Below are 22,230 nucleotides of genomic sequence, written 5' to 3'. Positions count from 1 at the left end.
ACCTGTGTGTGTCCTACTACCTGTGTGTGTGTCCTACTACCTGTGTGTGTCCTACTACCTGTGTGTGTGTGTGTGTCCTACTACCTGTGTGTGTCCTACTACCTGTGTGTGTGTGTGCGTGTCCTACTACCTGTGTGTGTCCTACTACCTGTGTGTGTCCGTGTCCTACTACCTGTGTGTGTGTCGTGTCCTACTACCTGTGTGTGTGTTGTGTCCTACTACCTGTGTGTGTCCTACTACCTGTGTGTGTGTTGTGTCCTACTAACCTGTGTGTGTGTGTGTCCTACAACCTGTGTGTGTGTCCTACTACCTGTGTGTGTTCGTGTCCTACTAACCTGTGTGTGTGTTGTGTCCTACAACCTGTGTGTGTGTCCTACTACCTGTGTGTGTCCTACTACCTGTGTGTGTGTCCTACTACCTGTGTGTGTGTCCTACTACCTGTGTGTGTGTGTGTGTGTGTCCTACTACCTGTGTGTGTGTGTGTCCTACTACCTGTGTGTGTGTCCTACTACCTGTGTGTGTGTGTGTGTCCTACTACCTGTGTGTGTGTGTGTGTGTGTCCTACTACCTGTGTGCGTGTGTGTGTGTGTCCTACTACCTGTGTGCGTGTGTGTGTGTGTCCTACTACCTGTGTGCGTGTGTGTGTGTCCTACTACCTGTGTGCGTGTGTGTGTGTGTGTGTCCTACTACCTGTGTGTGTGTCCTACTACCTGTGTGTGTCCTACTACCTGTGTGTGTCCTACTACCTGTGTGTGTGTCCTACTACCTGTGTGTGTCCTACTACCTGTGTGTGTCCTACTACCTGTGTGTGTGTCCTACTACCTGTGTGTGTGTCCTACTACCTGTGTGTGTGTCCTACTACCTGTGTGTGTCCTACTACCTGTGTGTGTTCGTGTCCTACTACCTGTGTGTGTGTGTGTGTGTCCTACTACCTGTGTGTGTGTCCTACTACCTGTGTGTGTGTCCTACTACCTGTGTGTGTGTCCTACTACCTGTGTGTGTGTCCTACTACCTGTGTGTGTGTGTGTGTGTGTGTGTGTGTCCTCCTACCTGTGTGTGTGTGTGTGTGTCCTACTACCTGTGTGTGTGTGTGTGTGTGTGTGTGTGTGTGTGTGTGTGTGTCCTACTACCTGTGTGTGTGTGTGTGTGTCCTACTACCTGTGTGTGTGTGTGTGTGTCCTACTACCTGTGTGTGTGTCCTACTACCTGTGTGTGTGTGTGTCCTACTACCTGTGTGTGTGTGTGTGTGTCCTACTACCTGTGTGTGTGTGTGTGTCCTACTACCTGTGTGTGTGTGTGTGTGTGTGTGTGTGTGTGTCCTACTACCTGTGTGTGTGTGTGTGTGTGTGTCCTACTACCTGTGTGTGTGTGTGTCCTACTACCTGTGTGTGTGTGTGTGTGTGTGTGTGTGTGTGTGTGTGTCCTACTACCTGTGTGTGTGTGTGTGTCCTACTACCTGTGTGCGTGTGTGTGTGTGTGTCCTACTACCTGTGTGTGGTGTGTGTCCTACTACCGTGTGTGTGTGTGTGTGTCCTACTACCTGTGTGTGTGTCCTACTACCTGTGTGTGTGTGTGTGTGTGTCCTACTACCTGTGTGTGTGTGTGTGTGTCCTACTACCTTGTGTGTGTGTGTGTGTGTGTGTCCTACTACCTGTGTGTGTGTGTGTGTCCTACTACCTGTGTGTGTGTCCTACTACCTGTGTGTGTGTGTGTGTGTCCTACTACCTGTGTGTGTGTGTCCTACTACCTGTGTGTGTGTGTGTGTGTGTCCTACTACCTGTGTGTGTGTGTGTGTGTCCTACTACCTGTGTGTGTGTGTGTGTCCTACTACCTGTGTGTGTGTGTGTGTGTGTCCTACTACCTTGTGTGTGTGTGTGTGTCCTACTACCTGTGTGTGTGTGTGTGTGTGTCCTACTACCTGTGTGTGTGTCCTACTACCTGTGTGTGTGTGTGTGTGTCCTACTACCTGTGTGTGTGTGTCCTACTACCTGTGTGTGTGTGTCCTACTACCTGTGTGTGTCCTACTACCTGTGTGTGTCCTACTACCTGTGTGTGTTCGTGTCCTACTACCTGTGTGTGTTCGTGTCCTACTACCTGTGTGTGTTCGTGTCCTACTACCTGTGTGTGTGTGTGTGTGTGTCCTACTACCTGTGTGTGTGTGTGTGTGTCCTACTACCTGTGTGTGTGTGTGTGTGTGTCCTACTACCTGTGTGTGTGTGTGTGTGTCCTACTACCTGTGTGTGTGTCCTACTACCTGTGTGTGTGTGTGTGTGTGTCCTACTACCTGTGTGTGTGTCCTACTACCTTGTGTGTGTGTCCTACTACCTGTGTGTGTGTGTGTGCTCCTACCTGTGTGTGTGTGTGTGTGTGTCCTACTACCTGTGTGTGTGTGTGTGTGTCCTACTACCTGTGTGTGTGTGTGTGTGTGTGTCCTACTACCTGTGTGTGTGTGTGTGTGTGTCCTACTACCTGTGTGTGTGTGTGTGTGTCCTACTACCTGTGTGTGTGTGTGTGTGTGTCCTACTACCTGTGTGTGTGTGTGTGTGTCCTACTACCTGTGTGTGTGTGTGTGTGTGTCCTACTACCTGTGTGTGTGTGTCCTACTACCTGTGTGTGTGTGTCCTACTACCTGTGTGTGTGTGTCCTACTACCTGTGTGTGTGTGTGTCCTCTACCTGTGTGTGTGTGTGTGTGTCCTCCTACCTGTGTGTGTGTGTGTGTGTCCTACTACCTGTGTGTGTGTGTGTGTGTCCTACTACCTGTGTGTGTGTGTGTCCTACTACCTGTGTGTGTGTGTGTGTCCTACTACCTGTGTGTGTGTGTCCTACTACCTGTGTGTGTGTGTGTGTGTGTGTGTGTGTGTGTCCTACTACCTGTGTGCGTGTGTGTGTGTGTCCTACTACCTGTGTGCGTGTGTGTGTGTGTCCTACTACCTGTGTGTGTCCTACTACCTGTGTGTGTGTGTGTGTCCTACTACCTGTGTGTGTTCGTGTCCTACTACCTGTGTGTGTCCTACTACCTGTGTGTGTGTGTCCTACTACCTGTGTGTGTGTCCTACTACCTGTGTGTGTTCGTGTCCTACTACCTGTGTGTGTTCGTGTCCTACTACCTGTGTGTGTGTGTCCTACTACCTGTGTGTGTGTCCTACTACCTGTGTGTGTCCTACTACCTGTGTGTGTTCGTGTCCTACTACCTGTGTGTGTGTGTGTGTGTGTGTGTCCTACTACCTGTATGTGTGTCCTACTACCTGTGTGTGTGTCCTACTACCTGTGTGTGTGTCCTACTACCTGTGTGTGTGTGTGTGTGTGTGTCCTCCTACCTGTGTGTGTTTGTGTGTGTGTGTCCTACTACCTGTGTGTGTGTGTGTGTGTCCTACTACCTGTGTGTGTGTGTGTGTGTCCTACTACCTGTGTGTGTGTGTGTGTGTGTCCTACTACCTGTGTGTGTGTGTGTGTGTGTCCTACTACCTGTGTGTGTGTGTGTGTGTGTCCTACTACCTGTGTGTGTGTGTGTGTGTCCTACTACCTGTTGTGTGTGTGTGTCCTACTACCTGTGTGTGTGTGTCCTACTACCTGTGTGTGTGTGTGTGTGTCCTCCTACCTGTGTGTGTGTGTGTGTGTCCTACTACCTGTGTGTGTGTGTGTGTGTGTCCTACTACCTGTGTGTGTGTGTGTGTGTGTGTGTCCTACTACCTGTGTGTGTGTGTGTGTGTGTGTGTCCTACTACCTGTGTGTGTGTGTGTGTGTCCTACTACCTGTGTGTGTGTGTGTGTGTCCTACTACCTGTGTGTGTCCTACTACCTGTGTGTGTGTGTGTCCTACTACCTGTGTGTGTCCTACTACCTGTGTGTGTCCGTGTCCTACTACCTGTGTGTGTCCTACTACCTGTGTGTGTCCGTGTCCTACTACCTGTGTGTGTCCTACTACCTGTGTGTGTTCGTGTCCTACTACCTGTGTGTGTCCTACTACCTGTGTGTGTTCGTGTCCTACAACCTGTGTGTGTTCGTGTCCTACAACCTGTGTGTGTCCTACTACCTGTGTGTGTTCGTGTCCTACAACCTGTGTGTGTTCGTGTCCTACAACCTGTGTGTGTCCTACTACCTGTGTGTGTCCTACTACCTGTGTGTGTCCTACTACCTGTGTGTGTCCTACTACCTGTGTGTGTGTGTGTGTGTGTCCTACTACCTGTGTGTGTTCGTGTCCTACTACCTGTGTGTGTCCTACTACCTGTGTGTGTTCGTGTCCTACAACCTGTGTGTGTTCGTGTCCTACAACCTGTGTGTGTCCTACTACCTGTGTGTGTCCTACTACCTGTGTGTGTCCTACTACCTGTGTGTGTCCTACTACCTGTGTGTGTTCGTGTCCTACTACCTGTGTGTGTTCGTGTCCTACAACCTGTGTGTGTCCTACTACCTGTGTGTGTCCTACTACCTGTGTGTGTCCTACTACCTGTGTGTGTCCTACAACCTGTGTGTGTTCGTGTCCTACAACCTGTGTGTGTCCTACTACCTGTGTGTGTCCTACTGCCTGTGTGTGTTCGTGTCCTACTACCTGTGTGTGTCCTACTACCTGTGTGTGTCCTACTACCTGTGTGTGTTCGTGTCCTACTACCTGTGTGTGTCCTACTACCTGTGTGTGTCCGACTACCTGTGTGTGTCCGACTACCTGTGTGTGTTCGTGTCCTACTACCTGTGTGTGTGCGGACATGCTTCTGGAGGTCTCCGGAGGTTTTGAAGGCCTTGAAGCACATGTCTTCAGGACACTTGTACGGTTTCTCTCCAGTGTGTGTCCGTAGGTGACTCTTCAGGCCGTAACCTGTAGCGAACGCCTTTCCACACGTCAACACATCACACCTGTATGGCCGGACACCTGTGTGAGCCCTCTCATGTACCTGACAACACAGGGTCAACGTTAATGTAACATGAATATCTTTTCAAGTGGGAACAAATGTGTGTACAGTGGCAAGAAAAAGTATGTGAACCCTTTGGAATTACCTGGATTTCTACATAAATTGGTCATCAAATTTGATCTGATCTTCATCTAAGTCACAACAACAGACAAACAGTCTGCTTAAACTAATAACACACAAATTGTATTTGTCTTGTCTATATTGAATACATAATTTAAACATTTACAGTGTAGGTTGGAAAAAGTATGTGAACCCCTAGGCTAATGACTTCTCCAAAAGCTAATTGGAGTCAGGAATCAGCTAACCTGGAGTCCTATCATTGAGATGTTGGTTAGAGCTGCCTTGCCCTATAAAAAACACTCACAAAATTTGAGTTTGCTATTCACAAGAAGCATTGCCTGATGTGAACCATGCCTCGAACAAAAGAGATCTCAGAAGACCTAAGACTAAGAATTGTTGACTTGCATAAAGCTGGAAAGGGTTACAAAAGTATCTCTAAAAGCCTTGATGTTCATCAGTCCACGGTAAGACAAATTGTCTATAAATGGAGAAAGTTCAGCACTGTTGCTACTCTCCCTAGGAGTGGCCGTCCTGCAAAGATGACGGCAAGAGCACAGCGCGGAATGCTCAATGAGGTTAAGAAAAATCCTAGAATGTCAGCTAAAGACTTACAGAAATCTCTGGAACATGATAACATCTCTGTTGACGAGTCTATGATACGTAAAACACTAAACAAGAATGGTGTTCATGGGAGGACACCACAGAAGAAGCAACTGCTGTCCCAAAAAAACATGGCTGCACGCCTGAAGTTTGCAAAAGTGAACCTGGATATTCCACAGCGCTACTGGCAAAATATTCTCTGGACAGATGAAACTACAGCTGAGTTGTTTGGAAAGAACACACAACACTATGTGTGGAGAAAAAAAGGCACAGCACACCAACATCAAAACCTCATCCCAACTGTAAAGTATGGTGGAGGGAGCATCATGGTTTGGGGCTGCTTTGTTGCCTCAGGGCCTGGACAGCTTGCGATCATCGACAGAAAAATGAATTCCCAAGTTTATCAAGACATTTTGTAGGAGAATGTTAGGCTATCTGTCCGACAATTGAAGCTCAACAGAAATTGGGTGACGCAATAGGACAACGACCCAAAACACAGAAGTAAATCAACAACAGAATGGATTCAACAGAAGAAAATATGCCTTCTGGAGTGGCCCAGTCAGAGTCCTGACCTCAACCCGATTGAGATGCTGTGGCATGACCTCAAGAGAGCAGTTCACACCAGACATCCCAAGAATATTGCTGAACTGAAACAGTTTTGTACAGAGAAATGGTCCAAAATTCCTCCTGACCGTTGTGCAGGTCTGATCCACAACTACAGAAAACATTTGGTTGAGGTTATTGCTGCCAAAGGAGGGTCAACCAGTTATTAAATCCAAGGGTTCACATATTTGTCCCACCCTGCACTGTGAATGTTTACACTGTGTGTTCAATAAAGACAATAAAATGAATAATTGTGTGAGTGTTATTAGTTTAAGCAGACTGTGTTTGTCTATTGTTGTTCCCTAGACAAAGATCAGATCAAATTTTATGACCAGTTTATGCAGAAATCCAGGTATTTCCAAAGGGTTCACATACTTTTTCTTGCAACTGTGTGTGTGTGGTATCTTAAGGTGGGGTACTGTGGTCCGAGGGTCAGTGTGTGCTGTGATGTAGAGGGTGTGTGTGTGTGGTATCTTAAGGTGGGGTACTGTGGTCCGAGGGTCAGTGTGTGCTGTGATGTAGAGGGTGTGTGTGTGTGGTACCTTGAGGTGGTGTGCTGTGGTGTAGAGACGTCCACAGCCCTCGTAGTCACAGCGGAATGTCTTCTCAGCCGTCTGCTGACCCTTAGGGGAACCCCACGACCCCATCACCTGTACAATAGGCTCTATGTCCTGGAGTCCATTGGTGCTGCTCATGGTCTCATCCACCTCCACCTCAGACCCCGTCATCTGGGGAGAAAAGAGTTTGAGAGCATTATATTGATTAAAAGTACAACATTGCTTATTCCACCACAAGAAGTAGAACTGCATAGTATCTGTGAGAGAGAGAAAGACACATGGGGGGGGGACTGAGCTTTCAAGAAAAATAACTAAGGAAGAATTTACAGGAAATCGTGAGTGATAGAACACATGAGTGATACAACAGCAGAAAAAGAGAGAGACCTTGGCGTAGTTCTCCAGGGTGGTGATGGTGTCTGTGTCCACAGTGTCGTCTGCAGCTAGCTCCTCCAGGCCACCCCCTGGCTGCAAAGTCAGGATGGTGCTGCCAGTCTGCAGGCCCGAGGGGTGGTGGATGTACGCCGTGCTGCCATCCTCCAGCTGCACCGCCTCCACCGCACTGGGATCATACCCGTCTGCAGGGGTTAGAGGTTAGATGGTCCTCTTTGAAAATGTTTGAGATGACTTTCCTTCCATCCTTTGCAGAAGTAATAATAATTGATGTGTGACTGGATAATGATAAAACAAGATGATGACCACCCTATTGCTTCAACAAGCCAACCTTTCCTAGAGTGGTGAATACAAAATCTGGTTAGATGCTAATATACCTTTGGGTGTGTGGTGGATGTATGCCGTGGTCCCGTCCTCCAGCTGCACTGCCTGGCCGTCCTCAAAGGGCAGGGGCTCTGGGGAGACGACAGGAAAACAACATCAGGAGAGGTATGAGCTCACAGAACACACAAAAGGTTATTCATAAACCCTCCGGCAGACATGTTGTTCTGAGGGTGTACACTGACCTTTCTGCTGTACAGTGACCTGCTGAATGTAGGCTGTAGTACCATCCTCCAACTGAATAGTATCGCCTTCCACTAGGTTGCCATCTGATGAAATCAGTATATTGTTGATATCAGCGGCAGTCATACATACTCATACTGGTGGACATGTGAATGTTAGCTTTGAGTTGTGCATTTCATTATTTTTTAGTAGTGTGTGAATTTGTCACCTTTGATGGCTTGTTCAATGTAGGCTGTGGAGCCATCACTGAGGGCAACAGCCTGCAATCCCAAACTCTCCATCCTTCTGCTCAGATACAGATGCTCTTTCTGACAATGAGAAAGACACATAGCTACTGAAACTCCACTGCCGAGACAGGCAGTTGCTATGAGCTGCCGCTCTTCTACCACACACACACACACACACACTATGGAGGATCCCCAGCAATCCTGTGTACTGCTGCATTGTATTGTTTATTATGTAGCTACTGTCCTAACATCTTGCTCTGTAGCAAGGTTATATTCCTTGGGTCAGCTGATGTGACCTCAATGCAGTGATGATGACCTAGGGGTTGTGTGGTAGCTTGACACGTCATAGAAGAGAAAGGGAGGAGAGTGATGCATGTTCCCAAAATGTGGCTGGCCTTGACCCTCAACCAGTGAATATGGCATATTATAATACTCGTATTATGTGTATGCACCTAGGTTAGGTTGAAGATGAGTCTATGGGGGGGGGGAACTATTATTTTACTGTCAGTGGACATAGCTATCTGCTTATGATCAAGTTTATACAAGGGTTTATGGCATAACCAGTATGCCATCAATGGGTGCATTTGCATCCGGTTGTCACTGTGCAATGATTGAAAGTTTAGGTACACACAGGTCAAGAGACACACTCTTGCCTGCATCTAGCTGGTATAGGGTGTAATCATTATCATCCAAGAGTTGCAAAACGAGAGTTTCTATTTGACAAATTCAGGTATGTTCATCCCCGTTTTGTTCCGTTTAAGAATTGTTTTTCAACAGAATCGGAGGAACGAATACACCCTTGATCACACGTAAACAGAGTTCACTTTCGTAGCAGCCACGTTGTACTCCTTTCTCTTCCCTTCGTTTGTGGACTTTAATGCACAACACATCAGCTGTATGTGACCAGGTGAAAAAACCTTTCCAAGCCAAACCGCTACACAGCCTACTGTACATCATTGTCACCATATTAGCTAAAGTAATGTCATAGTCAGCATAGCTAATAGAACTAACGCGTTAGTAAACCCGCTACAATCATGCAGTAACGTTCACGTACAGTCAGTAAGCAGTTACACAGGCAGGCCCCAGTGACAATAAATTAGTAACACCAAAAGCTTACCTTGAGTTGGAAGAGTTCCAGTGTTGTGTTGGAAAGTCATAGCCAGCTAGCTAACACAGCATCCCTCTGTTTGAGCAGGGTGTTTCAGTAGGCTAAACTAGCTAGCTGCATTTGCTAGCTAAGTAAGAGAAACTGAAAGTGCTTCTTCATTTTGGAAGAAATCAATTTGTTCAAAACTGTTCAACTATTGTCTTTCTCTCTCTTTGAGAAATCTACTCACCACATTTTATACACTGCAGTGCTAGCTAGCTCTAGCTTTCAGTGGTAGATTAATTCTCTGATTTTTTGATTGGGTGGACAACATTTTAGTTCATGCTGCAAGAGCTCTGATAACTTCCGGAGGACGTCCTCCAGCCTATCAGAATTACTGTGTAAGTCTATGGAAGGGGGTGAGAACCATGAGCCTCCTAGTTTTTTTTTTAAGTCAATGTACCCATTCCTCCTTTGAGGAGCCTCCACTGCTATATATACAAAAGTATGTGGACATCTCTTCAAATTAGTGGATTCTGGTATTTCAGCCACACCCATTGCTGACAGGTGTATAAAATCGAGCACACCACCATGCAATCTCCATAGACAAACAATGACAGTAGAATGGACTTGAAGAGCTCAGTGACTTTCAACGTGGCACCGTCATAGGATGCCACCTTTCCAACAAGTAAGTTTGTAACAGCTAATGCTGCCCCGCTCAACTTTAAATGCCGTTATTATGAAGTGGAAACATCTAGGAGCAATAAAGGCTCAGCCGCAAAGTGGTAGGCCACACAAGCTCACAGAACGGGACCACCGAGTGCTGAAGCGTGTAAAAATCGTCTGTCCTCGGTTGCAACACTCACTACCGAGTTCCAAACTGCCACTGGAAGCAACATCAGCACAAGAACTGTTCGTCGTGAGCTTCATGAAATGGGTTTCCAAGGCCAAGCAGCTGCACACAAGCCTAAGATCACTGTGTGCAATGCCAAGCGTTGGCTAGAGTGGTGTAAAACTAGCCACCATTGGACTCTGGAGCAGTGGAAACACGTTCTCTGGAATGATGACTCACGCTTCACCATCGGACAAATCTGGGTTTGGTGGATGCCAGGAGAACGCTACCTTCCCCCAATGCATTGTGCCAACTGTAAAGTTTGGTGGAGGAGGAATAATGGTCAGGGACTGTTTTTCATGGTTCGAGCTAAGCCCCTTAGTTCCACTGAAGGGAAATCTTAACGCTACAGAATACAATTACATTCTAGACGAGTCCGTGCTTCCAACTTTGTGGCAACAGTTTGGGGAAGGCCCTTACCTTTTTCAGCATGACAATGCCCCTGTGCACAAAGCGAGGTGTGAAAGAACCTGATTGGCCTGCAGAGACCTGACCTCAACCCCATAGAACACCTTTAGGATGAATTGGAACACCAACTGCGAGCCATGCCTGATCGCCCAACATCAGTGTCCGACCTCACTAATGCTTGTGACTGAATGGAAGCAAATCCCTGGAGCAATGCAGCAGCAGGTAGCGTAGTGGTTAGAGCATTGGACTTGAAAACCGAAAGGTTGCAAGATCGAATCCCCGAGCTGACAAGGTAAAAATCTGTCATTCTGTCCCTGAACAAGGCAGTTAACCCACTGTTCCTAGGCCGTCATTGAAAATAAGAATTTGTTCTTAACTGACTTGCCTAGTTAAATAAATGTAAAAATAAAAAAATGCTCCAACATCTAGTGGAACGCCTTGTGTTATAGCAACAAAGGGGACCAACTCCATATGAATGCCCGTAATTTTCGAATGAGATGTTCGACGAGCAGGTGTCCACTTACTTTTGGTCAATTAGTGTACAATGAGTGTGCAAAGCATTAGGAACACCTGCTCTTTCCATGACAGACTGACCAGGTGAATTCAGGGAAAAGCTATGATCCCTCATTGATGACACTTAAATCGGTGTAGATGAAGGGGAGGAGACAGGTTAAAGGATTTTTAAGACTTGAGACTGGTTGTGTATGTGTGCCATTCAGAAGACCTTTATTTAACTAGGCATGTCAGTTAAGAAGAAATTCTTATTTACAATGACGGCCTACACTGGCCAAACCCGAACGATGCTGGGCCAATTGTGCGCCGCCCTATGGGACTCTCAACCACGGCCAGTTGTGATACAGCCTGGATTCGAACCAGGGTGTCTGTAGTGAAGCACCTAGCACTGAGATGCACTGCCTTAGATGGCTGCACCACTCGGGAACAAAAGATTGAAGTGTCTTTGAACAGGGTGTCAATAACTGCAATGCTGCTGGGTTTTTCACACTCAACAGTTTCCTGTGTTTATCAAGAATGGTCTACCTGCCAAAGCACATCCAGCCAACTTTGGGAAGCATTGGAGTCAACATGGGCCAGCATCCCTGTGGAACACTTTCGACACCTTGTAGAGTCCATGCCCTGACGAATGAGGCTGTTCTGAGGGCAAAGTGGGGTGCAACTCAATATTTGGAAGGCATTCCTAATTTTTTAATCCTCAAATCACATTTTATTGGTCACATACGTGTTTAACAGATGTTATTGTGGGTGTAGCGAAATGCTTTTGTTTCTAGCCCCGACAGTGCAGTAATATCTAACAAGTACACTCAGTATATACTGCAGGGATCTACACTAGAGCTAATTGTCACTGTACCGGTTTAGATGGGTTCTTTGTTGGTAATGAGAGGTTTGTGAATGGTTGAATTCATTATTCTACAGCTGGTTACTGTAGTGTACTAAACTCCACTCTAAGCAGACCACTCAGCTAGCTTTCATTCGAGTCAATAATTACTGGGAATATAGTATAACATTATGCCATGAATCCTATAGCTAGTTAGTCAAGAAGAAATGTGGACTCATAGTCAATTTCAAATGGCAAGCTAAGTTAACTGGTTAACCAACAAGCTAGAGGTCGAGTGACAGCTAGGCATCTAGCAAGCTAACGTCGCCATTACACTGAAAGGTAAAGTTAGCTGGCTGGCTAGTGGTGCTATGGCTAGCTTTAACTTTAATAAACACATTTTCTTCGCCAACTAAGTCACATAACACCATACATTTCCCTAATAGTAAATAGCTAGCGCCACAACTTTGACTACGTTTACAATATGTATTTTGACGTGACAAACTAGCTAAGGCGCACGGCAGTGGAAATACAACCAGGCCTCATTCACTACAACACGTTTGCGCTTGAATCAGACATTTGCAACGCAACCGGGTTACTCCCATCGGTAACGCCGATAATCGATCCCTAACAAAGCGTTTTCTATTTCTTGATATTTCTTCTCAAACTCTAAAGAAATCCAGAAAATCACAAGCTCTTTATTTTCTCCTCCCTATCCCCCATTTTTATATCCCATCTCTCCCTCGGTTTGACAAGTTGCAGCGCAAACTGGGATACTCACCTCCAGCAGACCGCCATGCACCAGGCACCACAGAAGCACCCGGAAACATGAATGGTATGAAAACGAGTTGGATCATTACACCACCAGTCACATTGATCTAGGGTCAGTTTTGTTGTACTGACCTCAAAGGCTAGGTGTTGTTCCCGAGGTGCGTAGGACTGGTTATAGATACTTTTCAGGATCAGCAATTTCTGAAGCAGGCTGTTTAGATATGTAAAATGTGAACATTTACTTCTTGAAAATATGTAGCAGCAGCCACATAGGAAAAAGCCCTGAAAGTACTTAATTTTTGTCAATCTCTGCATGTATAACTGACAAGCAACACAGCACACAGAGTAGAGCAGAAAACATGTATTTATAAACATTCAGCATCTGACAAGAGTGCATGAAATCAAACTATTTGATATAATGCTCTCTGATTAAGATCCAACACAGAAATTATTGCACATTTTATAAGGTCTCATTTTTTCAAGGGATATCTGAAAATACAATGGTCAAATCAGTGTGGATTTCCATGACACCTATTAGAGACACACACACACACACACAACCAAAACAAGTGTCTAATTCTTGACTCACATTGCAATTTGATCATACAAAGCTATTATTCAAAGCCAATTTAAACAAGTTGAATTGTCTGCTTTCACCAAAGCAATCACATGTAAAGGTGCACTATGCAGAAATCGCACCGCTAATTCCTGGTTGCTAAAATTATAGTTTCAGTTTGTGACAAAACAAGCAAGTATAGTGTACTGTAGAGAATCACTGTAACATCTAAACTGCTGTGAAATATATCTTCCATAACCAAAAATTGTATTTTCAGCTGGTGAACAAACAAAGTAAAAGGCACAAAAACAAAATGTAAGAATGGGAAGAACAGAAATAGTGCACATAACAGCTCTACTACCAATTCTTAGACTTGCTTTCAATGAGAATGACAGATCTATAAAATTTCTGTGAATTTGGTCAGGTGGCCCAGAAAGTTAAATATTGCAGCTTTAAAGACAGTGACATACATTACCCTGTTTTCATCACAAAGAATCCAGTGCAGCCTGCTTGAAGGACATTAGTAGTCTTAATTAACCTTGCTAACAGAAAAAAATGAAAATAATTTAACAATAACATTGTTAAAGAAAAAGGCAAGCTTGAACTCAAGGCAAATGTTTCAGGATCAGGAAGGAGAGGATAGCAGTTGGTTAAAGCTGATGGCCTTGAACCACAAATATACTTTGAGCAGCAAAGACAATGATAAAGAGCTCACCCACCCAACTGGTCTTCCGAGTAAAGAGATCAAACACCACCCAACTGGGTTTCAGACTGGGTTATCCACCCAGAGAACCGACTCAAATAAGGACATTTTTGGCACTATCCTCAGAATTCATACAAAGGGAATTGGATGTGTACTACCAAAGAACAGTTGCATTCACAGTATGTATATACACAATATGGCAGTAGTACATGCCAATACATCCCCAGTCATGAAGAGTCTAACCATAATAACCACTTAATAGTTTAGGCTTCAATACATGGACATCATTTGAACATGACAAAATAATGATAAAAAGCAGCTCTGATAACAAAATTCCCTTAAATACACAGGTACCTGCTCAAATAAAGGAAACACCAACATAGTATCTTAATATGGTGTTGAGCCACCAGAACAGCTTCAATGAGCCTTGGCATAAATTCAACAAGCGTCTGGACCTCTATTGGAGGCACCATTCTGCCACGAGAAATTCCATAATTTGGTGTTTTGTTGGAGGAAAACGCTGTCTCAGGTGCTGCTCCAGAATCTCCCATAAGTGTTCAATTGAGTTGATCTGGTGACACCACTTAAACCCCCTATGCTCCTTTGAGACCCTTCTTTCAAAGTCACTGACATCTCTTCTAGCCATGGTAGATAATGGGCAACTGGGCATTTTATACATGACGCTAAGCATGATGGGATGTTATTTAATTAACTCAGGAACCACACCTGCTTTCAATGTACTTTGTATCCCTCATTTACTCAAGTTTCCTTTATTTTGTCAGTTACCAGTACATAATCACATTGTTATTGATGCATTCAGAAAACCAAAGTGACAAGGAAGTCTAAAAACAGATTTACTTAAACGGTGACAATTTATAACGTAACAATATGGCCATAACTTGACGTTGTGTAAAATTGTGAATTCTGAGATTAAAACTGTATAAATATTATGTTCAGCAATAGAACATGATCAAATCTCAGAACGGCGACAGTGTGACACGTCAAACACTGACATTGTCAACAAGTTCCGGATAGTTAAAGTGCTTACATGGGCGAATGGACGAACAAAAACAATCAGTGAAAAGAACATTAACAGCATTTAAAATTATGGCACAAGCACTAACCGTCAACTATATATTAAATACAATTTATGCACTTTCAGTTCTCAAAAGCAATTCACCTTAAATGTATAAATCAATTTTACACATCCTAACCAACTGTCATTGTTACACTAGAAGCAACATGTTGAATTAAGATGATTAATACAGGCCAGTTTCTAAGTGAGTAGATGAGGGCAGCACTGCAAAACTGTCCCATTGTGGATGTGATTTGATCGCAACTAAAATGCATAACCAAAATAATCTTGAACATTGAAACTGAACACAGCATAGGAGCAAAGGCCTTCTGATGTTCCAAAAATGAGATCAGTCACTCTCCATTTCGCTTCTTTGGGCTTGATACACACCTCTTGATCTGTGAAGCGAACAGTCAAGAATGGGAGAACGTTCCAGCCTCTTCCTCACCAACACACATCTCCCAGCCTGAGTGTGGTCCCTCCCTGCTTATAACCATCCAGTTGCCACAGATCTGTGAAGGGATATCAATGAAGAGGAACAGGTAGGGGCTAGAGATGAGTTTGGTATTAGGCCAGAGAGGGGTAAGGTTTAGGGATTGGTTTGGTATTAGGCAAGAGAACGGTAGAGGCTAGGGATGCATGTAGTATTTGGGGAACCTCTTCAGTCTCTTGTGCCTGTAGTAAGTATACTTTTCCAGACCAAGAGAGGAGGGTGGGACTAGCCTACAAGGGACAGTTAAAAGGTCCAATCATAGGAAGTCATTCTCAGCCGGTAAGAAGAATTCCCTCTCCTCCCTCAGAAAGTGGAACCGTCACAAACGATGTTCTGGTCTCGGCCGGGGAAAAGCTCCATCTGCCAGTAGCGCGGGTCAGCATACACTGGCAGGGACAAAGGTCACAATGAGGTCAAACTAAATGCAAACTTGTATAGGGCTATAAAAAAAAAAAAAGATTTTGTTACAGCCTAGCACAAAACTAGAGGTCGACCGATTGATTTTAACGCCGATACCGATTATTGGAGGACCAAAAAAAGCCGATACCAATTAATTGGCCGTTTTTTTTTTTTTTTTATATATACACATTTGTAATGACAATACTGAATGAACACTTATTACATCAAAATCAATTTAGTCTCAAATAAATAATGAAACATGTTCAATTTGGTGTAAATAATGCAAAAAAACGTGTTGGAGATTAAAGTAAAAGTGCAATATGTGCCATGTAAAAATGCTAACCTTTAAGTTCCTTGCTCAGAACATATGAAAGCTGGTGGTTCCTTTTAACGCGAGTCTTCAATATTCCCAGTTAAGAAGTTTTAGGTTGTAGTTACAAGACTCTCTCTACCATTTGTATTTCATATACCTTTGACTATTGGATGTTCTAATAGGTACTTTAGTATTGCCAGCCTAATCTTGGGAGTTGATAGGCTTTGTCATAAACAGCGCGATGCTTGAAGCATTGCGCAGAGCTGCTGGCAAACGCAGGAAAGTGTTGTTTGAATGAATGCTTACGAGCCTGCTGCTGCCTACCACCGCTCAGTCAGACTATTCTATCAAATCATAGACTTAATTATAATATAATAACACAGAAATACGAGCCTTAGGTCATTGATATGGTCAAAACCAGACACTATAATTTCAAAAACAAAACGTTTATTCTTTCAGTGAAATACGGAACTGTCCGTATTTTATCTAACGGGTGGCATCCATAAGCCTAAATATTGCTGTTACATTGCACAACCTTCAATGTTGTCATCATTACGTACATTTCTGGCAAATTAGTTCGCAACGAGCCAGGCGGCCCAAACTGTTGCATATACCCTGACTCTGCGTTCAATGAACGCAAGAGAAGTGACAATTTCCCTAGATAATATTGCCTGCTAACATGAATTTCTTAACTAAATATGCAGGGTTAAAAAAAACACACTTCTGTGTATTGATTTTAAGAAAGGCATTGATGTTTATGGTTAGGTTAATTCGTGCAACGATTGTGCTTTTGTTATTAAATCACCCGTTTGTCAAAGTAGGCTGTGATTCAATAAATTAACAGGCACCGCATCGATTATATGCAACGCAGGACAAGCTAGATACACTAGTATTATCATCAACCATGTGTAGTTAACTTGTGAATGTTAAGATTGATAACTTATACAAAAACTAAGTTTAATGCTAGCTAGCACCTTACCGTGGCTCCTTGCTGCACTCGCAAAACTGCCACGCAGTCTCCTCGTGGAGTGCAATGTAATCGGGCATAATCGGTGTAAAAAAAAAGCCGATTGTTATGAAAACGCGGAATCGGCCCTAATTAAATCGGCCATTACGATTAATCGGTCAACCCCTAGCACAAACACACCATATTCAAATAATGAACTAAAAATTACCACAGTATACGTGCAAGTATGTTTGTGTTCTCACCCATATCTCCCGGTCCCAGCCAGAGGTTGAAGGAGCTACAGTGTTTTTGACAGCGGTGGACAGGAACCACTCGAACTGTGGGTAGCCCTTCTCCTACCACCAGCCAGCCCAGCACTCGCACCCCCTAAAACACACACACACACACACACACTACCACTGTACCAACATACTGCTGAATCACACCAAACATGCATGCATGTTTGTATATTTGGGCTGTGTTAGAGGCCAGACTCACTCTGCTCTGAGAGTTGGCACTATGCGTGACCAGGCAACGCTGCAGTGTTGTTCCAGCGCTGTCCAGTAGAGGACATAGCTCAGCTTTGGGGAACAGCCACCTCAACACCTTCTCTCTGGCACCAGATGCAAACCTCCTAGGGAGTAGAGGGCAGAGGAGAGGCGAGAGAGAAGAGGTGATTTAGTCAGATGAGAATAACAGAAATGCGTCCTTGTTTTCCTTCCTTGGAGACCTGTTTTTAGGACCAAGCTATGCTCATTACAGTGAAGTCAGAAATGGTATTCAGACCCCTTGATTTTTTCCCCACATTTTGTTACAGCCTTATTATAAAATATATATATATTCCCCTCAATCGACACAATACCCCATAACGACAAAGCAAACTTTTTTTTTTTTTAAATGTTGCTAATGTTACATTTTTTTTAAATATCACATTTACATAAGTAGTCGGACCCTTTAGTAGGTACTTTATTGAAGCACCTTTAGCAGCGATTACAGCCTCGAGTCTTCTTGTATGACGCCACAACTGTATTTGGGGAGTTTCTCCCAGTCTTCTCTGCAGAGCCTCAAGCTCTGTCAGGTTGCTGCACAGCTATTGTCAGGTCTCTTCAGAGATGTTCGATCGGGTCCAAGTCCGGGCTCTGGCTGGGCCACTCAAGGACATTCAGAGACTTGCCCGAAGCCACTCCTGCATTGTCTTGGCTGTGTGTTTAAGGTCGTTGTCCTGTTGGAAGGTGAACTGTTGCCCCAGTAGGAGGTCCTGAGTCCTCTGGAGCAGGTTTTCATCAAGGATCTCCCTGTACTAGTCTTCCAGTCCCTGCCGCTGAAAAACCTCCCCACAGCATGATGCTGCCACCCACATGCTTCACCGTAGGGATGGTGCCTGGTTTCCTCAAGACATTGACACTTGGCATTCAGGCCAAAGAGTTCAATCTTGGTTTCATCAGACCAGAGAATCTTGTTTCTCATGGTCAGAGTCCTTTAGGTGCCTCTGGCAAACTCCAAGTGGGCTGTCATGTGCCTTTTACTGAAGAGTGGCTTCCATCTGGCCACTCTACCATAAAGGACTGATTGGCAGAGTGCTGCAGAGATGGTTGGGTTTCTGGAAGGATCTCCCATCTTCACAGAGGAACTGACCAAGGCCCTTCTCCCCCGATTGCTTAGTTTGGATGGGCGAGCCAGCTCTAGGAAGAGTCTTGGTGGTTCCAAACTGCTTCCATTTAAGAATGATGGCGGCCACTGTGTTCTTGGGAACCTTCAATGCTGCAGACATTTTTTCTTGCTCTGACATGCACTGTGGGACCTTATATAAACAGGTGTGTGCCTTTCCAAATCATGTCTAATCAATTGAATTCACCACAGGTGGACTCCAATCAAGTTGTAGAAACTGGATGCACCTGAGCTCAATTTCAAATCTCATAGCAAAGGGTCTGAATCATTATGGAAATAAGGTATCTGTTTTTTTTTATATCCAATACATTTGCAAACATTGTTTTCACATTGTCATTATGGGGTATTGTGTGTAGATTGCTGAGGGGAAAAAATAATTTATTGCATTTTAGAATAAGTAATGTAACAAAATGTGGAAAAGGGAAGGGAACTGAATACTTTCCAAATGCACTGCATGTGTGTGTAGTTGTGTGTCTCTGTGTTTATCTACATATGCACGCATGAACACACACACACACACACACACACACACACACACACACACACACACACACACACACACACACACACACACACACACCAGGTAGCCTAGCGGTTAAGAGCGTTGGGCCTGTATCCCGGAAAGGTCTCTGGTTCGAATCCCAGAGCCAACTAGGTGAAAAATCGATATGCCCTTGAGCAAGGCACTTAAACCCTAATTGCTCCTCTAAGTCGCTCTAGATAAGACCCTGGGTGGAAATTTTACTTTTTGTTCCAATGGCCACTGTGGCAGGCAGATCAAAACAAATCTACCAGCCACTCTGATTTTTTTACCAGCCTGAGTGTTTTTTTCATCATAATCACACCAAAAATCATAAATGACTGATGAGTATGCTTTGTAATGTGGTATATTGCTGAATTCAATTTCATTTTTGTGACCTGTATTTTAACCAATGTACGTCAAATAAATCATTTAGATACAACAGTAAAAAGTAAAACCGCTTAACAGTTCTACAAGTGAACATCAAGAATCAACAAAGTGCCTTCCCTGCCACAAAATTCTGAGTCATACAACTTGTTAATTATTATTATTAGTTCAGGGTACATAAGTTTATTTATGAGCACACAAAAATTCAGGAGCACAATTAAATTATGTGAGTGTCTTAATGATAAGACATAACTAAACATTTACGAATAAAAAGGTTTTTGCAGTGTTCCATGCTCAATCAAGCACAATGTACCCCCAAATATTTGAGTGATTAGGCGACACAAAAATTTTCAGCTGATATTTTTACCCGCCAATGCCAAAGTCTACCCGCATTTGGCGGGTGTTAATTTCCCACCCTGATAAATGTCAAATGTAATGTAAATGTACCAGAGTAGGGTAAAGTTTGCGGGGCCCTGTGGAAAACCCTCATCATGTGACAGTAGGTTGTCTTCCTCCAGTAGTATACTCATGGAGCTGGAGTGGGCTGAGTAGAGCTCCTCTAACTGCTGCCTCTGCAGACACAGAGACTCCCCACCCTACATAAAGACAGAGGACATATGTCAGGCACAGCCACAGACAAGACTACCTGCTGATGTTAGCTAAATGAACTAGCTCAATAAAGATCATTCTGTAGTGGATCCGTAAACAATGAGCAGACTTAACCCTCACTTTCAGGGAAATTGTTGTTTTTCAGTCTTTCTTTATTGTTAGTGGTGGTCGTACCTTGAGCAGCACAGGCTGTGGACCTCTGCGCATGGCTGCAGACTCTCTGAGGGTCTCAGGGACCTCCAGCACAGAGAACACCTCAGCACAGCCAGAACAGTTGACCAGGCCCTGTCGCAGAGCCCCTGCACTCCACCACTCATGGAAACCTACAGGAGAGAGTGAAGCTGCTGGTACACACTGGCTAGGAACAAACACCCATTGTCTATAGTGAACAACTATGGATAGTGTCTAAAATAGTGTTTTAGACTTACTGTACCTTGCAGGTTGTATTTCTTGGCAATGGGCAGAGCCAGCAGTCTGATGTGGCTGAGGGGGGAGGACCAGTTATGTCCCCCCGTGTACGTCACACCTAGCTGGGGCCGAGTCTGGGGGTAGGTGAAGGCCAGCACCACCACCACCAGAAAGCCTACTGCTACCACAAACTACAGTATGGAAAAAGAGGAACTAGTGAGAGGATGGTTCATCAATGCAGGGATTGACATTAAGGGTTGCCTTATTGCCCAGGGCAAGTGACCTGTGCAATCATGCAAGATGAGCCTGCTCTGTGGTTTCCCCTTTGGGTAGGTGATTGTGTTTTACTGATAACAAACAAAATGCAAAGAATTCTAGTAGTCTGTTCTTTCTGGTTCCTCCACTGTAGGTGCAAATAGACACTTAAGATTTTTCTGCAAGCGATCATAATCTTTGGGCAACCCAAAAATACTCCTGACTTTCCCGATGGGCAAGTGCCTTTTAGACAGTCCCTGTGTATGATCTTACATGAGTGTGTGTGTGCATCTTACCTTGATGGTGGCTCGAAGGATGGGGAATTGTGGTGGGTCTCTTCGAGGCTCGTTGGTCTCCAAGACTTGTTTGATAAACTTCTCGATCTCCCTCTCTGACATGCCATAGCGATACCCCGACTGGCGGAGGATATCGATGCTCTCAGACAGCTTGTCGTAGATGCAAGGCTCACTCAGTGTGGTGCCCATGGCAAACAATGTGGTCCAACTGATTTCAGTCAACAGTTAATTTAGGAGGACAGTGCCTCTAGTCTTCGGGTTGCAGCTGCGTCACTCATATTGTCTTCCCTGTTTGAAGTTGAAGAGGTTGGTAAGACAGCACTTCCAAAGCCCCAGACAGAAGATACACAAACAATCCTGATTATATGGCTGAACTTGGCATTGGACTGTAGTCAAAACAGACATCTTGTCAATGTCAACACATGCATTCAGAGGCCCATGTGAACTGTATGCAATAAGTAGTAATTTGCACGTGTGAACAATAAACAAACAATTGAGAGGTAAAAAAAAAACGTTGGACAGAAGCTAAACAGGCAGATAAATCTTTCCTTAGAAATCCACAATGTACAGAACGCATCTAACGTTACTAAGTTCAACTCGATGTCAATCTAACCATTGTAGATATTTATGTTATTCTAACATTGTCGTTTTACCTTTATCATACAGTGAGTGTGCCAGCGAAAGCAGTGGGGTAAACAAATAACCAATGCTAACGTTAGCTAGCTAATTGGCTAGGACCCTAACTTAGCTTTGTTACTTTTAACAGGTATAGCTAGCTAGATTTCATAAGCTCAAGGAAACGTCATATTTCAAACAGTGATCTTGAACTCACTGGCTATTTTTATTTTGTTCTTTTTTTTTTTTACAGATCTATTGTCTCGTTCATGTTTAGCTTCGTGTCGACCAAGCAACCTTTCCCACTTGCTTGCTGTTTGAGAATTTGCAGTCGTCACTAGTTACCACAGCCTTAAAGTTATAAACCACCTTCGACAATTTATCTTCTTAAAATAAGATTTTAAACCTAACTTTAACCACACTGCTAATTTTATGCCTAACCTAACTGTTTGTTTTCATAAATTTTTATGATAGGCCTATAGACAACTTTGACTTTGTGGCTGTGGTAACTAGTGGAAACCAGAATTTACCGATGTCACTTGACTTCCCTGTTGGACAGATTCACGTTGAGACTGTCAACAGCAGATT

The 22,230-nt window shown here is 44.3% G+C and overlaps 2 protein-coding genes across 8 annotated transcripts in view; both read right to left on the bottom strand.

Annotated features, from left to right (window-relative positions):
- znf76 (zinc finger protein 76) overlaps nucleotides 1-12,481 on the bottom strand; it is a 26,454-nt gene extending 13,973 nt beyond the window's left edge. Inside the window, exons 1-7 of one of the 2 annotated variants that reach the window (XM_045705511.1) lie at nucleotides 12,410-12,481; nucleotides 7,890-7,989; nucleotides 7,684-7,767; nucleotides 7,495-7,572; nucleotides 7,112-7,302; nucleotides 6,713-6,898; nucleotides 4,688-4,889 (exon numbers count right to left, since the gene is read on the bottom strand). In XM_045705511.1, coding sequence (XP_045561467.1) covers nucleotides 4,688-4,889; nucleotides 6,713-6,898; nucleotides 7,112-7,302; nucleotides 7,495-7,572; nucleotides 7,684-7,767; nucleotides 7,890-7,962 — 814 coding nt within the window. In that variant the 5' untranslated portion in view covers nucleotides 7,963-7,989; nucleotides 12,410-12,481. Of the gene's footprint in view, nucleotides 1-4,687; nucleotides 4,890-6,712; nucleotides 6,899-7,111; nucleotides 7,303-7,494; nucleotides 7,573-7,683; nucleotides 7,768-7,889; nucleotides 7,990-9,025; nucleotides 9,122-12,409 lie in introns of those variants that run through there. The other variant, XM_045705512.1, reaches the window with a different exon arrangement.
- Nucleotides 12,482-12,745: 264 nt separating this feature from the next.
- cf089 (CF089 protein) lies at nucleotides 12,746-22,163 on the bottom strand. 6 transcript variants are annotated; one of them, XM_014167453.2, is made up of 8 exons: nucleotides 21,681-22,163; nucleotides 21,028-21,348; nucleotides 20,502-20,667; nucleotides 20,243-20,391; nucleotides 19,907-20,055; nucleotides 17,383-17,518; nucleotides 17,148-17,271; nucleotides 12,746-15,612 (listed from the first exon to the last, which is right to left on the bottom strand). In XM_014167453.2, the coding sequence occupies exons 2-8, from the start codon at nucleotides 21,214-21,216 to the stop codon at nucleotides 15,530-15,532; spliced, it is 996 nt and encodes a 331-aa protein (XP_014022928.1). In that variant the 5' UTR covers nucleotides 21,217-21,348; nucleotides 21,681-22,163; the 3' UTR covers nucleotides 12,746-15,529. The 6 variants fall into 6 exon arrangements, with proteins under 6 accessions (XP_014022928.1, XP_045560967.1, XP_014022929.1 ...); XM_045705011.1 differs by having other exon boundaries at nucleotides 21,028-21,364; nucleotides 21,860-22,163; XM_014167454.2 differs by having other exon boundaries at nucleotides 21,860-22,163.
- Nucleotides 22,164-22,230: the final 67 nt, after the last annotated feature.

Source organism: Salmo salar, chromosome ssa22 (genome assembly GCF_905237065.1).
Source record: "Salmo salar chromosome ssa22, Ssal_v3.1, whole genome shotgun sequence".
Classification (NCBI taxonomy): Eukaryota; Metazoa; Chordata; class Actinopteri; order Salmoniformes; family Salmonidae; genus Salmo; species Salmo salar.
Note: the sequence above shows the minus strand (reverse complement) of the source record. Positions and strands in the feature narration are given on the sequence as shown.